The following is an 18,662-nucleotide window of genomic DNA, read 5'->3' as shown; positions in this document are numbered from 1 at the left end:
ACTTGTTGGCGCTTGCGGATTGAAGACGACAACTCCCACAATGCCAATCAACATTCACTCCCTGAGGGACGTAACATAACAGCCAATCAGCGTTCACTCCCTGCAATCCAGCGTGAACAGCAGCATAGAGGAGAAGTGATTGTTGCTGTTTGCGGACTCCCGGAGCTCTTTATCTAAATAGTATAATATTATATAATATAGCAGTGCTTTCCCTATATGCGGTACGCCGCTGCTGAAAAATGACCGAATTTCTTTTTTTTTGACAAGAGGAGAGCTTCTTTAAATTACGAATGTTACATTATTTTGCACTACTCAAAGTAATATAACATTCCGTGCGCTACGGACGCTGGATATGCACTTCATATCGAGGTCAATTCACACACTTGTGATTAAAGCATGTAAACGGAACGGAGAGGATAGCTCCGTCTTGAGGTGCTGCAGTCAATTCGTCGTACTGCTGCCTTTGCTAGCAACAGTCTTTGAACAGACTTTGCAACGGGGTGTTGTCTGGTCTCAATCTGACCTCGCGAACGCGAACTAATTCCAAATAACGGATGACGCGTGACTTTCTTAGGAACACTTTCTTAGAAACCGGCTCACTGCAATGTTTGTGTATCACTTTGGTAAATGTGCGGAGGGAGGGCTGAGCCCATTCGAACTACGGGAGCTGAGAGGGAAGCGTTGTCTGATGATGAAGAGAAAACCGATTTTCATTTAAACAAGTCGACGTGAACTGGTTAATCGATAGTCGGTTTATCGCCCAGCCCTAAGCCTACTGTCTTTTGATGTCAATTACAATTCAATTGCAATTTCAGGGGCACTTCTAAAGTATTTTGGAGCATCCTCTACCACTGGTCAGGATGAGCCAACCACCTCCCCCACTAGAAAGGACTCTGCTGTAGTCTCAGTGTGTGTGTGTGTGTGTGTGTGGGGGTGTGGGGGGGGGGGGGGCGGGGGTATACCTAGGCTAAAAGACTACTGGACAACTGCAATTTAATGTAATTTTTATGTTTCTGATAATTTATGTGTTATGTCTGATACAGTGATGAAAACAGTCCAGAACACCTCAATTGCATGAAAGCATGGAAGGAACTGGCAGTGTGGTTAAGAAGTGGAGAAACTATTGATAAGCAGACAATGGCGCTTCTGGGAGTTGAAAGGGTGAGATGGAGAGCAGTGCTGACACGTCTCACTGCTATTGTGCAGTCACTGGCAGTTTGAAATTTGTCTCCAAGCGGACACACAGAAACACTGTTCACACCATAAAATGGGAATTTTATGGTTGAACTTATGGCTAGGTTTGATTACATTATGAAAGATCACCTTAACCGTGTTGAAAGAGGAACAGCAAGTCACAACATCTACCTAAGCCATCATGTGCAGAATGAGGTAATTGATTTGTTGAGCAGCAAAATCACATCTGCTATATTGGATGATATCAAGCAGGCAAAGTTTTTTTCAATAATTCTGGACGGCACCCCAGATATAAGCCACACAGAACAGTCGTCAGTGGTCATTAGAGTGGTGTCACTGATGGAGAAGCCCCATATCAAGGAACATTTTATGGGATTTTTGGAGGCAAAGGAGTCCACAGGCCAGCACTTGGCATCCATGATCCTGATGAGACTTGAGGAGCTGGGAATTCTTTTTGAAGAATGCAGAGGACGGTCATGTGACAATGAGGCAAACATGAGAGGCAAAAATAAGGCAGTTCAAGCCAGGTTCTTAGAAAATAATCTGAGCTCTGTTTGTGCCATGTTGGGCGCATACATTTAATTTAGTTGTGTGTGATTCTGCTAAGGGATCTTAGCAGAATGAGCTACTTTGGTGTCCTGCAAAAGATTTACACATAATTTTCAGCCTCCACCCAAAAAAGGGCCATACTGAAGAATCATTTGAGCATCACCTTAAATATGTGGGCAGAAACAAGGTGGGAGAGCAATGTGAATAGTGTCGATCCAATGAGGTACAATGGGGCTGCCGTGAGAGAGGCTTCAATTGAGGTGAGAGACCACACCAAAGACCCTGCTAAAAAGGCTGAGACCCAGTCTTTGTCTGAGGAAGTGGGGTCATACCGCTTCAGCATCTGCACGGTTGTCTGGTATGACATGCCATCTGCAATACAGCATGTCAGCAAATTCATGCAGACTCCTAATATGCATGTGGACCTAGCTGTGCGTCTTCTGAAGAAGACTGAACGAGGTCTTAAGAGCTACAGGGCAAGTGGCTTTGTGACTGCACAGATGGCAGCCAAAGACCTTTGTGAAGAAATTAATGAGGAGGCTGTTTTAAAACAAAAATGGCTGAGGTCCATAAAGCACCACTTCTTATATGAATCTCATGATGAGCCGATCAGTGATGCACTTACGAAATTGGAGGTTGGATTCTTCAACGTTGTTGTTGATGCAGCCACGTCAGCCCTCAAGGAGAGGTTTTCCTCATTGGAAAATGTGGTTAACCAATTCTGGGTTTTGACCAATTTCCCAAGCCTCACAGATGAGGAGCTGGCAGAGCAATGTGAGGCACTAGGCACCACACAGTGCACTTTGAAGTGCACTCTGATTTGGACAGTAGAGCTTGTGAAGGAAATTAAAAACTTCCCTGACTTGCCATCAATAACCATGAGCCTCCTTGCGCTTATCTGTTTCATGCATGATAAGGACCTATCGGAGATCTATCCTAACTTTTGGACTGCTCTCAGGATTGAACTTACTCTTCCAGTCACTGTGGCTCAAGCAGAGAGGAGCTTTTCAAAACTAAAATTGATCAAGTCGTACCTTAGGTCAACCATGTCTCAGGTACGGCTCACTGGCCTTGCTGTCATCAGTATTAATCATTGAATAGGGGAGCTGATATGATATGATGATTTTGCATCAAGGAACGACAGAAAGGTTAGGTTTTAGCTTCTGTTTTCTGTTCTTGGTGCAATAGTGTAATAATTCACATTGTGCTATTTAGAATATTTATTCAATATTTTATTTGTATATGTCAGTTAATATTTTTCATTATTGTATCACTGCTCTTGTCAAATTTTGCGCTCGGAGTGGTCTCACCCGGGGCGTAATTCAATGTAGAACCGCCATTGGTTCAGAGCATAAAAGCTATCACTCCCTGTGCCGCCTCAACGCACATGGTCTGAGACGGGCCACCAAGGACCTTGATCCCGGTCTCAATTAAGCTTGGAGCAATATACTGCTTTTCAAAGTCCCAATAATGGACTGGTTTGAACTTTGTTAAGCCCCTTGAGTGGGAAGCAAGACTCCTTCACTGCGCGTCGGTGTCCTGTTCGCCCTGTCGGGACTTATTTTCCCGATAATGACCGTACTATACATTATCCCTTACTTATACACGGCTCTTCTTAATGCTTTAGACTGCTCCATTCCATCAAGTGTTATTTTTTGCCTCTGATTCATGTCATCTGTATCACTCTGCAATCCAGTAACTTATCAACCCCAGCGTATTCGGTTGCTAAGCGACGTCAACAACTTTGGCGAAATATTTCTCTGCTGATCAACTCTACGAATGATAATAAATACATTAGAAAAAGACACACTGTGTGAAGTTATTTTTTTCGATTGGGCAAGTAGCCATTACTAATAATACCAATACTCTTTGGCTGGGATGAGGAGGCATCAGACAATCAAGTCATTTTAGCCTGAATAAATAGGTAAAAAGCACCAGAGCATGTTGCTAGTACCATGGACAGTATCAGAACGATAACCTGTTGAACTAAATGGATGTGGTAGGCTACACCACGTGATGCATCTGCAGACCACTGCCACATGAATAAAGGTAAGACGCGATATTTATTGCTTAAGATTTGCTGGGGCTGTGGCGAGGTCTTTGGTGTTTTTTGCACTCAAGTGGTCGGCTGTTTTAACTTGCAATTGATAGTCGGTGGAGTCACTCTCTTGTTGACACAAAGTGACTTTTGGTCATTCTGGCTTTGCTTGAATTCTGGAATAATTGTGGGGAGGGAGTGCATGAGTTTTGGTCAGAATGCCTGATGCAGGCTAGTTTTGATGTGTTGTGAATTGAGAACAGCCAGCTCATGATGTGATACAGCGTTCAGCTGTGCAACAAATATTTTTTTCTTTTTCAATCTTGACGTTTGGCCCTTCTGAACTTAAACACGCAGTTAAATCCCTTTCCTAGCTCCTCTTGTTTATGTTGTTAGCTTAGCCATATCATGTCACGTTGTCAACATTGGATACATGGAGCACAACATAGTGGGTCATATATCCGTGACTTTTTGGAAACGTTTACTAAATAAAACGTGCCAGACAGATTTTGTATACATTTTATTCCTTAGTAATCAGCTACATGGGTATGCCGTCTTTCAGAACCTACCATTTCGGCACTAAAGAGAAAAAAAAGATTGCATCCTCATTGTACCCAGCACTACTGAAAATGCACTTCCGAATGCGTCTCTGTCCCCAGCACATTTCAAACCAAACTGATGCCCATGGTCATAGGGAACCACAGACATATTTAAGGAGCTGCATTCCTTCCTTCGGGGGAAGAGTGACTTCAAAACAAACACCAGTTAGGACAAACACAGCAACATTTGTAATTGTGAGTATAATGGCAAATAGATGAAAATAACTACATTTATGTAGGATTGTTTCTATATTTCCAGGTTACATCCCACCTGTCAAGGCTGGTGGACAAGCTCAAGAAATACAGTCCATCACTTACAGAAGAGGATCAGCTTCTCAACTCTAGGGCAAGAACCCATTCACTGAGAACCTTGAGACAAGCCTGCCAGAAACCTCTGTGTTGAGTCTTCTGGAAGAACTGTTCCAGACCTCTTCGGACTCCAACAAAATCTCTACAAGGAATGTTTCTTTGAAGTGCGACCAATCTTAAATGTGTCTAAAGGTACGGCCACACTGAGCGCGTAACGCACGTAGGATTACACGGGTAATGCGCCTAACCTGCCGCTTGATCATTGTGTGTCACAAAAATGGTTCAACACGCCTAACACGCCTACGCAGCTAGATGAGCCCGCCCAAAGATTATTTTAGCGTGTGTAAAGCATCTACGCACCTAAAGCAATGGTTCCCTATGCAAAAATTGAGATTTTCTACGCCTCTAACGCGCGCAAGGCGTTCAGTATGGCCGTACCTTTAGAGAAGAGTGGAGTTGTAGAAGTCTCTGTGGATAAGTTCTTGTTCTGTGAGCCTACCTTCAAAAGACGCTGGTTCTTGGTTCGGAATTCCTCGAGGTCTTTGATCTCCTACAAAATAAATAAGAAGCCCAGTCTCACTACACTTGTTATGTGACAGAAAGTGAGATTTGCGAGTCAGGAATGTTGTATTAACTTCGTTGGAAATGACACAGATGTTAAAGGATTCGGTCGGTTAAGACCCCAGGTAAATTGCTGATATTGTCTGTGTTATCTTGATAGTGTTTTCTAGCTCTGGTAGCTGTATCTATGTTTTGTTCACATAAGCGGATGTAAACTGCCTTGGCTTGGTGGCTTTCTCCAATAGGGCTCACAAACTAACAGTTAGGTATTCACTAGTTAGCTACTCACATAGTAACTGTGGATACCAATTTTATTTGTACTGCTATTATTGATTTCTTTTTTTAATTCAAAAGCTTATATCTCAGGCCCTGATTGCAAAAAAGTTGTAAAATTTCTCAAACATTACGTATCACAGTCACTGCTTATGGCTGAGTCTAGCATTGCAACTCCCTGGTTTTAAGGGTATTCAAGGGCCCTCGGTTATTGTAGGCTTTCAGCCCGCAAGTTTATCTTGATCTATGCACAGAGTGAATGAAGTTTATATTATTTTATACTTACGGTGTGTTTAACTGAAAGTAGCATGAGAGAACTGAACATGAATTAAACCTTTTCCGCAGTAAGCAAATCCATTAATATCGGTGGGTCGAAGCAATATTCACGGATGAACCCAAAATTAACCCAAATCCCTGTGACTAGGAAATGTAACATTCAAAAACGCTGACTTCTCACTCTCAGCAGGTCTCTTCGTCTGTAAGCATGGGAACTCAATTGGAGGTCAATTGACCGCCAAACTACAGGTATCAGACCTTGTTTAAACCGCAAGTTGACTATGTTACATCACAACATAGTCAATGTCAACAATTCACGACAAACTGTCCATAGAGATGTCCAGAGAGAGAGTGAACGCATCACCAAAAAGGTTTCATGTGTTGGCAGTAAACACAACACGAATTGGTATCTGCCAGTTGGCTACTGGCTACTGGATCCATGACATTTTTTATTTTGGCAGCATCTTTCATTCCTTGAACAGCTGTCAACGGTTTAAAAGTAAACATTGGTAATGCTTTAAATTAAGGTCCTTGTAATAAGCCTAAGTTAATAGGTAATAAGACCCTTATTATATGCTTATTAACATTAATTGGTGTAAAGACTATAAGTGTTAATAATGACATAATAAACATGTTTATTGTGAGATATAGGACTTTTATAAGCACTTATAAGAAACTTCTTAACTATTTATTGATTGCTTAATGACATTAATAATGGTTTAATGAGTTTATTTTAGTTGTTAATATACACATTACAAACCCATTAATTGATTCTTACTAACACACATCTTGAGTGAGTATGATCTGTTTTGTGAGTCATATCAGATTGTTTAAAAAAGACAGGAACAAGCACAGTAAACATTGGGAAGAGGTCCGAACTGGAGGATGACTCTTCTGGTAAGTTTAATAATGTAATGGTATAGTAGCGTTAACTTGTTCTAGCTAGCCAACTGTTTCCTAGCAAACTTGAACTGAAATTACTTTCTTTCAGAGGCTATGGCGTACTACATTTCAGCTAACGTATAGCTTATGCCATCATTTGAAACTAGGTAACCAAATGTATCTAATTCTTACAGTTGTGTCATGAATTCATGTCTAAATTGCTTAAAGACAAACTTCACCGGTGGGAATATGAAGGTTTTATGAATTAAATAATTCAATGTATTATAAATTTGAAAAGAAAATTGAAATCGGTTCATCCTAGCCTGAAAAAAGGCAGACAGAGTGTTTTCATGGTCTCTCTGGCTCAAAGTAAGAAAACCTCCAACTACCACAGTGCATTGCGCTCGCTGCCCCGCCCACCTGTTTCCGGTCTCCCATCCCCCTCAATCCCCCTCAGTACGCGAGCTACCGCCCCCTCTCATTCCTTATTGGTGGAAAAATTGGCGGCAAATTTGCCACCAAAAGTGTGTTGTAGTCCTCGGCCCTTCTAGCGGGACAAGAGGTTTCTCCCGAAATGACGTCAAACGCGTCATTTGACGTCATTTCGGGAGAAAATTAGATGAGAAAAAATGGGCCAAGGGGAGACTGGTTTGGACTGATATTTATTTATATATTTATTTATATTACAATAGCGAATTTATAATGATAGAACCCCGGTTCTAAATGGGTTAAGTATCCCTTTAATTGTAACCTGTCTGCTAATTGTCTACTGTGGTCATTGTTCTTTGTGTTTCTTTATACAGTAACAAGAAAGACCAGCCAGAGAAAACCTCAACAATCCCCCGAGGCCAAACATTTTTTTTTTTCTTTCTATAGAACTGTCATAAAGTGTGTTTTTGTATTTACATTATACGTGTTTTTTTTACTTCCCATTGATCAACCTTAACATATAGTACTCTTTAACTGTTGATAAGTGTATATTAAGTGTAAGATTAAGAGACACAAAAGTCACGGTTCGGTACGTACCTCGGTTTTTAAGTCACGGTACGGTACAGTTAATAGTTAAGGGGAAAATTGAAAAAAAATGTTTTTTTCTCAACCATGGAGAATGGCCGTAGATAAGCAGCAAGGAAAACACCAATAAGCTTGGTAATGTAATTTGCATTTCTGAATTCCCAGACAGGGGTTGTTGAAATAGTGTTGCGAGCTGGGTTGCACAGCTCGTTTTTTTTTTTTTTCACAGCAACGTTGATAGTAACACCTGGATGGTGCCTTTTCAAATGTGTGTGCATGTTAAAGTGCTGTACGTGGACACGTAGAGCCCTCTCCATGGCCGGAGAGCCTGTCGGAGACCCTCTCCGTAGCTTACGTGCGCATCCGATATTTTTTAACTATCCGTCGACGCCATGGACCTATTGGTCGACGCAACGGAGACAGCAAGGGCTGTGATTGGTCCTCTAACAAAATCATTCCTGAATCACTTCTCCGGTTTGACTTTGCACCTTAATTACTTTGTACATCGTTTACTTTGCACCTTAAGGACGAATAAAAAACCAAATAAGATTATAAAAGCTTTGGAAGTTTATTTACAACACTGCTTACATGATTTGTAGTCAACATTTAAGATAGATCGGGCGGCGAATTGCATTGTTTATCCGACATCCCGACAGAGGGCTGCTGAGGGGTCTCCGTAGTTATGGAGTCGGATTACGGAGTTGGAGTACTATACTTTGGCTAAACGGTCCAGTTGGAACCCCCAACTTCAAGTTTTCAATTCTGCATCGCAAAACAAGCCTTTACATTCGCCGTATTAACGCTATGTATCAGTATGCCACATTTACAAACCGCGGTACACCTCTGTAACCGCACCGAAGTGCCTGTACGGTACAAATATGTGTACCGTTATACACCTAATTATAATATAACATAGTGTGAAAGAGTGTGTTTGTACCTTATCCAAGTTTTCAAGTTTTTCAACTGTGGTTGGCTTTGTCTGAACAGAAGATAGAGAAAAAAACAAGAATAGGGCATATACGTATAGAGATAGATAGATGCTACAACAGAGAAATACAAACATTGGCTGGCCTGGGAACATCAGATCATTTTGGGATTACTTCTTTTGAATGTTACACAACATATACATTAACACATATTCAATATTAATATTTCAGACCTGAAGTAGGGCTGGGCGATATATCGAATATATGCGATGTATCGCGAGATGTTCTCCAGGGGATGTATAAAATGCCCCTGTCGCGAACATCGAATACAAATTGGCACGCAATGTTTCTTTTTGCCGCCGCCGGCATACTCGTTGTGCTTTCACGCGACGGGGCGACAAGATCTCATACAAAGTGAACGTAGGGACGCGTATCGGGCGAAATTTTTATTCACGCCACACTTTCGCCGTGCACAGGCGAGCCTATTCACGAGGATTTGTGGCACGACAAATTCGCTCGAGTTGAAATATTTCAACTTTGATGCGAATTTCGCGTGATGACAGACAATCAGCGTTCAACAGCGTGGCCACTCAACCGTCAAACTCGGTGCAGTGCAGTCCGGGGTGAACTGCAGCATGGAGGAGAAAGTGATTGTTGCCGTTTGCGACTCCCGGAGCTCTATATATAATATAATATAATTGTTTATATAATATTACGGCCAAAAGTTCTGTGCGCCTCCGGATGGCCGTAGCGTGGGGAGCTCATAGGGATTGGGCTTCTCGGGGTTTGTTTAACGCACAGTGTTCCCTTCTCTCGCTCTTTCTTGTGGCTCTCTAAACACACTCACTCCCCCCCCCCATTGCGAGTCCACGAGATTCTCATGGACGCGCGTGTGTGACGTAGTCTGGAAGGCGCGCTGCTGTAGGTGTGTGTACCTCCGACCGGTGAGTGAGAACAGCCAGAGAGAGAAAAAAGGATGGAAACGGAGGATTCGGTTTCGAAAAAGAATAGCACTGGATCCTTCGTCTGGCAGTGTATATATAATAATTATTATTCAAACTGTTAATAAATAATTGACGGTTTGAATAAATGCTGTGTTGGTAAATCTAACTTGCTGTGATTTTCCTTTTCTTATGTGCAAGTTCTAAATTGTTCCAATAGAAAGCACTAATGAGTTTAAAAAATATGATGTTTCATGTAATCTACATGCAGACTTATGTTTCAGTAATACTAGAATTATTACTGACGTAACATTATGCCAGACATGGTTGAATCGAGCATTTATGATGTGCTCTAGAGGAGATTCAAAATATATCGAGATATATATCGTGTATCGAGATATAGTAAAGAAATATCGAGATATTCATTTTGGCCCATATCGCCCAGCCCTAACCTGAAGTTACTTGAAACAACCAAGATTGAATAGAAAGAAGGGACAATGTATTTATTGCACAATGGTAACCTCCAATTCTTATTTACCAGTTAAACACAGACTGAACACCAACACCCATGACTATTTTCCCCTACTTCTGTTTCTATCTCTCCCTCATTAATCCCAATCCCTCTGACTCGGTATCGCTCACTTCCCAGTGTTGCTCAGAATAGAAGCTGGCTTCATTCCAGATAGGGTAAAGAGGTTTAATTTCTCCTCTAACAGAGCAAAACATGTGAACTGCTCACAATACAATGTAAATTGTATCTCTGCAGGCCCAAACTATTCCTTACCTTCCACCTGGATATGACAGCCCCCATATCTGCAGGTCGGCCGTTTTCTTTGAGCTTTTGATATCAAGAGTTTTAGTTAAATAAATTATAATCAACTAATTGACTTAATCATACATTTCATTGCATTTGTATCATAACATAATGAACAAGTAACAGTCATATCATTAAATGTAATGGCATAGGGGCCATTAATGGCCATTACATTGGATGATAAAATAAGATTAGTGAACAATAATAATAGCTGCCCTCGTGATGTGTGAGGTTTTAAATTAATGACTGTCCGTTTATTAAATACTTATCACACATCTCAATAGCAGTTCATGTAGTTTGAATGTATTATTTTAAGTTAGAAAGATAATCTTATTAGATATTTTACCGATATTCACGGTCTGGTTATAGCGATTTGACCAAATACATGATCATCCCAACAGCAGAATACAAAGTGCCCTAAACAACAGCCCAACTAAACACTTCCATATGTCTGCAAATCCGTTCATATGTGTAAATGTGTACAGTAATGGGACTAGGGGGAACTATAGGGGACTAGGGGGGACTAGAGGGGAACTAGAGGAGACTAGAGGGAACTAGGGGGGACTAGAGGGACTAGTTGGGACTAAGTGACGGATTTAAGACAGCGCCTTAAACGGTCTGAGGTTAAACTTTAAACGGGACTAAATTAGACCTTAAATGGGACGAAAGTTAGCACTTAAACGGTATTTGCATGGCAGGCTGCTGTTTCAATATCTTCTATAGAATATAATCTAGACGTACTTACATTAGTGAGCACGGTACAGACGGAGTGACGGAAACACTGTCCGGACAAACTGACGGTCCAGACTGACAGCTTCAGCTAGCGGCGGAAAAACAGTGACGTAAATGTACTTCCGGTTCCAACGTGAGTTTTATCTTCCAAATACTGTATATATAGTATATAGTATGTGCATAAATTAGAATGGTGCATTGGAAAAAATAAGAAACACTGAAGATAAATATTTAGGAAAAAGATATTCAGATCACAAGACACAATGAACTGTTTTGTCGGCAACCTGACGTCAGCAACGCGTTGACGTCATATTCAAGCGCCATGGAGGAAGATTCAAGTGTCTTCTCTCTCCAACTAACTCCAGTCAGGTAAAACACGGATTAATACCATTAGAGACGATATAAACTGCTGCTGTGACAACACCTCACTAATACTAAATCATTTAAAAAATAACGAATTCACGAAAGATTTACTGAAACTGTATTCACGACTGAGTTGTTACGCACTGCAGTCCATTTGAATGGATACTTCACCGGTGCCGATATGAAGGTTATATGAAGTAAATAATTATATGTATTATAAATGTGCATTTAAAAAAAAAAAAATCGGTTCATCCTAGCCTGAGAAAAGGCAGAACGTGTCTCTCTGGCTCAAAAGTAAGAAATCCTCAAACTACCACAGTGCATTGCTCCCGCTGCATCCTAGCGCGAGTGGAGTCGTGAGCAAACTTGTGTAAACATATCCCCGTGATACGTTGACTGGTTTTTGCCCTCATTCTTTAAAACGCTTCATTTGTGAATTACTGTACAGTGTAAAAACATTTGCTAATTACAGTAGCTCAGCATATCAAGTATTTGTACTCAACCTTTTCTCCCCAGTTGAAATAAGTGTATCTTATACAGTAGGCCTACTTTAATTTAACAGCACTTGGGTTAGTAAACAAATCACAACAACTAACATGAATTTGAACTTTTATTCATGAAAAAACTACTTGCAAAAATAAAACGTGTAGGGTGCGTTTGCTAGAGTCAAAATAGTCACAGCTCTACTTGAGCATCTACTGTCTCCTGGTAGCCACGGTACTTCCCATCCTGTGCTGGGTAATTAGCTCTGATGGCCTGGACAACACAGAGTAGCCAAAAAGGTAGCCTATACAGCATTACACAGACGTAGCCTATGCTCTGCCGATAAGATCGGCTACTTTCGGAGACCTACATTGTCACGTTCCCGGGGACTCAAAACTATTGTAGCCAATGTGTTAATAAAAAAACAATGCTCAGACATCTGTTTCTCCCGGCGGGCTATGGCTGGCGTTTCCAGTTCACTTTCTGGGTCCGGAAATATGTATTGAATACCGAACTGTTAGGCCTGTCGCGATATGCAATAAATCAATTAATTGCGCGATAAATTAAAATGAGCGATAATTTCCATTCGCACTCTTTTTTTAAAATCATTGCTTTATTGGCCTAATCTGAGAAGAAATCTATGCCATAAACAGAAATATTATAGGCCTTTATTACACAGGTCTTCTCAATGCCGTGGAACGCTCCGTTCACTTGCATAGATAACTTGTCAACCCCAGCGTCTTCGTTTGCTAAGCAACGTCAACGTCTTTGAAGAACTATTTCTCTGCTGATCAACACTACGAATGCTGCTAACGAATAAATTGTAAAAAGACACACCATGTGAAGTTATTTTTTCGTCTTGGCAAGTAGCCTTGTAATAAGCGGGATGATGTAGTATAGAACGTCGCCGGTCATTATCTAAAATAAGCCCCTTCAGGGTGAAGCAAGACACCTCCGCTGCGCGTCGGTCGCCTGTTCGCCCTGTCGGGGCTTATTTTCCCGATAGTGACCGGCGTTCTATGCATTATATATATTTATATATATTATATATATTTAGCAGGGTAGGCCTAAGTAACAAATGTCGGGTTGAAATCGGGCTCCGGCTCATAATTATAGGGCACAACGAGTAAACCCCCTCGTCAAGTGTCAGTAGCCGCGTTGACATGGACACATCTGTTCCGCATAGATTTCTATGCGGAACAGAAAATGATCATGTATACGCCTCATTCGGAATACAATTATCTGTTCGGCATAGATTCTATGCCGAATAAAAGAGGTGGTGTAGTCCGTTTTAATCGCCATGTATGCACTTATTCCGAATAGATTGGGGTTTAACTTGGAGCAGCCGCAGTAGTTCGCAACTGGTCCACTGAGCTCCGTCTGTACTTTTAAGCACACCGAACTTCACCGCTGTCAAGGAAAGTGGATTTATTGCCTGATTCACGTCTTTGTTATCACTCCGTAAAAGTAGTCCGGTAAGCGTGTCCAGTTGCTAAGCGACGGGACATGGGTGTTTATTAATGACGTGTTTGCGTATCGTAGTGTCCACGCGCGTCCGAGGTAACTGTAAATGAGTAGGCTACTAGTAGTACTTTTGCAGGCTGAACGTTAAAATACTTCTTAACTTAGAGAGATGGCAGCTGCAGTAGTTCGCAAATGGACCTTCGAGGATTCCTGGCACTAAATTCCTGTAAGACCACTCTCTCCCACCAGTCTTGGCTGCAGACTCGCATCCAAATTCCTCTTGTTTGCGGCGGAGCTTAAGGTAAATATAAAGATCTGACGAGAAATTGACGTTGCTGCGCTGTCCTCCTCCTTCTTAATTGAAGGAGCAGGGAGAGAAAAGCTCTCTCCTGCTGTGCTTTCATTAAAATCAAATTTAAAATCCCCGATAGTGATAAGACATCCATTATGTCGCCGCCGGTCCAGAGATGTGTCAGGTGTGCGCGAGAGACAGAACGGACACTTTTGTTACTGCCATGTATACAGTAGCCTACATTCGGAACACATTTTAGGAACAGATCTATGCCACATAGAAATCTATGCGGATCAGATGTGCCATGTAAACGCGGCTACTAACTTGACTCTGTCTATAGGCGAACAGAGCAATCCGGCGTGCTCCGGCTCCTCGTCCTCGGCAACAGGCAAGGCTTGTTCAGCTGCTGCAGCCGCAGCAGCCTCCTCTATTTGTGTCAATTCTTCCTGGCTGTATTCTGGCTCATACTAATAGCCCTGAATTTCCAAATCAAACTATAGATTTTCAAAATCCACTTCGGCTGTTTCACATTGCAAATTTGTTCTCGCGGTGAAGAAACATGGCGGACATTGTGTTTACATATTGTCCCCGAGCTCCCGCCCCCCTCATTCCTTATTGGTGGGCTCACAAATTTGCGGAACCAGTGGTTTGCAGTCCTCGGCCCTTCTAGCAAAGTTCTCCCGAGATGACGTCAAACGCATAATTTGATGTCTTCTCGGGAGACAATTAGAGCTGGGCAAAGGGAAGACTTAGATTGAGGGGGGAAAAAATATATTTTTTACGTTACAATAGCGATTTTATAATGATAGAACGCCGGTTCTGAATGGGTGAAGTATCCTTGCATAAAAACTTTTTGGCATAGTTTTTATAGATTCTATAGACTAATCTAATATTCGAATAGCAATCTCTTGTGTTTCTTCTAGGGCCCGACCGATTCATCGGCCTGCCGATTTAATCGGCCGATTATAGCCTTTTTGAAAATAATCGGCATCGGCCAAAAAGACGCAGATTACAACCGATTTTTTTTTTTTTTTTTTTTTTCGCTTAGTATCCTACAGATTGCGCTCCTACTCGCCTTGCTAACACTAACAACTTTAGCTGGAGTAAAAAAGAGGAGATTGAATTTTACCGTACAACATGAAAGCACTCTCGCTCAGGCAGCTGCGCGCTCACCTCACCAATGTACACAAGACGCGTTGTTTGAGCATGTTGTGCCTGTTTTTCTTTAGGTCCCAGGCCAGGTTAATTTGTTATACTGTAGACTCTAACGGTGAGACCATACTGCTCAGCACGCACGTGTTAGTCACTGCTCACGAGCGCAGCACATTGGGAGTTAGTTATTTATTTTACATTTTACATTACACTCATTTTTGACTGTAAATGTATTCTAAAACACTCAAAGGTTCTGCATTCAATTCACATATTCGTCAAAAGTGTTTAAAGTATATTTAAGGTATCAAAAACTACGTGTTTTTGAACGGTCGGGCCCTAGTTTCTTCAGCCATATATATAGGGGAGAGTGGGTTACGATTGGTCAATTGTACTCCTGTGGTCCTCTAGGCATGGAAAAATAAGACAGAAGTTGTATGAAAATATCGACCCATATTTCAGGATGTCCCCTGTCAATCAAAATGCATCTATTTTTTTTATCTTTATTCCCCAATTTTTCATTTCACAGTCTTGCTGTGCATGCAATACAATGCAAAGTTGTGTTTGTTTTCAAGCTGGTTTGCTCAAGAGGCTATTGTAGCTAACAATAAACAACGACTAGCCAGGCATCTGGATCACACCATAAATTTACCAATTTACTTTTTCAAGCTGAATAACCTTTTCCAAATGGTCTTTATATATTTGCTTAAGTTAACTTTAAACAATATAAAACCTGTCAATATATCTGTATTTTTCAGTGCGTTTACTCAAGAATATCGTTATTATTTTATTATTGGGTTAGTCTGATTATTGAGTTCGTCCGACTATGATTGGATTATTAAGATGCATGTATACACCATAGTCGGACTAGAATCGAATTGTGTTTCCCATGGTCAAAATAAGACCCCCAGATTATTTGATTGTTAGTCGCATTAACGGGGAACTATGAAACTTTTTTGCCTTAATTTACCTTAATATAACAAGTCAATGTGATGGTTCTATAACACTTTATGGGCCGATTGGTCGCTGTTTCGACTCCCCCTTGCGCATCTTGGCGAAGAAAGGGAATATGCACGTTTCTGCCGGCGACGCGCCGCCCACTCTCGCGGGAGTCGGGTTTCGCGAAGTAACGAATTGCTTTACGGCACTGCAGACCCACAAACACAGAACCGGCTCGATATAAACACGAGTAGCGAGGGATTGTTACATTCATCATGGATCAGCCGACTTAAAAGAGACGGATGAACCCAATGTCGGAGGAACAGAAGAAGAGAAAAGGGACACTGACAGAGAGGCCAGACACGAGTAAACGTTGGGCGAGCTCCTCAGGAATAGCATGAACTGAAAGAAAGAGAAGACTGCAAATCGGATGCCGACTTGGCCGTGTTGCTCTTGAAATTGTAAGTACCCTTTGAACTTTTTCCTCTTTTGTATTGTGGCTTTCTTGATGTTGACGGTCTCTGTAAAAATGTGTTTGCTCCACCGTTTTGTTGTTGTTTATATCGATCACTAGACCGCTATTTGAATTCCTCTGATTTTTCTAAGAGTGTTGCCTGTATCATGTGATATGTCAGGCTGGCCATATAATGTAGCACGAGAGCTGCTGTTGGCACATATTCGTCGGTAACAGAACTGTAACGAGACGTGATCCTCCATTATACCTTTAGCCATGTTATTATCTTTGGTGTAGTTCCCCGCTTGTAAACAAGTTGAAAAAAGATTGCTTTATATTTTTTCTTAGTTACAAGCATTGGCAAACAGCATTGTTATGAGTGATCGTTACGAGGCTTGATGACCCAAGACGGCTCGGCCTGTCGGCCACCACCCACATCCGGACTTGTGCGGGTACAAGTGTCACGAGGAATTCCAGAGAACCCTCAAGAAGATGCTACACAATAGCCCTAAGGCAAAAAACAAACCCTGATGAACTGTCCAAAATAAATATTTTTCTAACTAAAAAGTGTTTATTATTAAACATGAGAGAAAGGTGGCACAAACATTAATGTAAAAAAGGGAAAAAATTTAAAACCATATACAATAATATTCATTTTAAATGTTTATTTGCAAACATTTACACATAAACATAAATGTGACCCCTAATCTTCCAGACACAGCATTTGGCTATGACAACTCTCCTGCGGGGACCGGCGACAGCATATCCTCTCGATATCTGAATCCGTCTCCAGGGGTTGACACTAAGGGCCAATTTCCACCGGAATCGGCTCGGAAGCGGCACGGCAGCGAACCGGTCGCCGAAAATAATAGAAACCATTAAAGTCAACGTAGGCTATTCCACTGGATACGGCACCGGCACGGAACGGAACCGTCCCCAAACCTGGACTTCGTTTACGATACTTGCTCCTTCTATTTCTGAAAGTTGCCAGTTCGCTGCCGTGTCTCAGAAGTAGACTACAGCCAATCAGTTTGCCTTTGCTCATGAATATTCATGAGTTCGCATCGATCCCTATGCAATTCACAGGGTATTGTAATATCATCTTGTATATTGGATATATAATATTGTCTATCTACGGTATCAATAGCTAATCAGTGGCAAAGAAGTAATGAAAGTCTGCGTCGATGCCTCGCAAGTCCAGTGACGCGAGTGCCATGACATCTAGAAATCATAGGTCTACCGTATTTAATGGGTTATGTGTATGGTTGATTATAAGGTATGTATGTATGTATTATAATGTATAATATATATATATATATATATATATATATATATATATATATTATAATATACATGGTTTGAATATAACTCGGGAATAATATTGTATGGATAATTATTATAACAATCCGGGCAGTCAATCATCTTTGGAATGGGCAGGGCTTCAAAAACTCCTGCCAATGATTTCCAGACCCACCGAGTGGCATTGGACAGTAAGTACGTCAATCAAACGGTCGTACTGCACTCCCCCTCGCGACCCCTTCGTGCACGTACTCAAAGCTCGTGACCCAGAGCAAGCTTCTGTTTGTTGTTATCCTGTGGTAGCTACTGGAGCTAGCTAACTAGCTAATGGCTCGCTCTCGCGCATCTGTGTTCGCTCGTGCTTGATTCGCGTCCATGTACTTGGAATGGGAGGAGTCAGAGTCAGCGTTGAAGGAGAGGGTAGGAACATTTGAGTTGTGTGTTTTCAAAATCTGCTGGCGTTTCGCAAATCCCATACCCAACCTTTAACACCGTCACACAGAGCATTGAGACTATTGCCGAATCACTGCCAGAGACCGCACTGCGAGTGAGTGACAGGAGGCGGGGATATGTTCGCGCAGTAGCGCTGTGTGTCTGTTTACTGGCTGTCCGAAAGAAGAGAAGACGGCGCGCTGATCAATTGCAAATATATCTATTTTGTGTGATTTTACGGAAGAAAATGGTTGCTTGGCAGTTTTTAGAATTTCTTAAATGTATATGATTATATATGAACAAAGCCTAAAAAATGCACTTGCCCTTTCGGGCAACCAGAAATAATCTCAACTTGCCCAAACATTATTTTTAGTTGCCCCGGGCAAGCGGGCAACCATTGGTGTCAACCCCTGATCTCCCTGTAATTCCTTACACAAGTGAAGTACTTGAGCAGATACCTAAATGTATGATTGCTGCGCAAATTGTTCATGCTGTCGTTATGTATTATGTTGGCCAACACTCTTACATTGATCTTTCTGTTCAACAACCAAAGATAATACAATTCTATTCTAGAATATAACATCTCCCCGTCAACTATATATATATAATTCTTTATTTCAGACCCAGGAGGATCCATATCAACACAAACAAAATAAACAAATAATCAAACACAGAGTAA

The 18,662-nt window shown here is 41.5% G+C and overlaps 2 protein-coding genes across 2 annotated transcripts in view; one reads left to right on the top strand and one right to left on the bottom strand.

Annotated features, from left to right (window-relative positions):
* LOC130404423 (endoplasmic reticulum junction formation protein lunapark-B-like) overlaps nt 1–11,192 on the bottom strand; it is a 58,564-nt gene extending 47,372 nt beyond the window's left edge. The window contains 4 exon segments of the mRNA XM_056609130.1: nt 5,189–5,239; nt 8,633–8,674; nt 10,347–10,400; nt 11,122–11,192. Of these exon segments, the coding sequence (XP_056465105.1) occupies nt 5,189–5,239; nt 8,633–8,674; nt 10,347–10,373 (120 nt within the window). The 5' untranslated portion in view covers nt 10,374–10,400; nt 11,122–11,192.
* A 224-nt stretch (nt 11,193–11,416) lies between these two features.
* mcm8 (minichromosome maintenance 8 homologous recombination repair factor) overlaps nt 11,417–18,662 on the top strand; it is a 66,613-nt gene continuing 59,367 nt past the window's right edge. The window contains exon 1 of the mRNA XM_056609116.1: nt 11,417–11,477. The gene's annotated coding sequence lies outside the window, so the exon portion shown is untranslated. The remainder of the gene's footprint in view (nt 11,478–18,662) is intronic.

The sequence above is a fragment of the Gadus chalcogrammus genome, chromosome 15 (genome assembly GCF_026213295.1).
Source record: "Gadus chalcogrammus isolate NIFS_2021 chromosome 15, NIFS_Gcha_1.0, whole genome shotgun sequence".
NCBI classification, from domain to species: domain Eukaryota; kingdom Metazoa; phylum Chordata; class Actinopteri; order Gadiformes; family Gadidae; genus Gadus; species Gadus chalcogrammus.
This window is presented reverse-complemented; position numbering and strand designations above follow the sequence as displayed.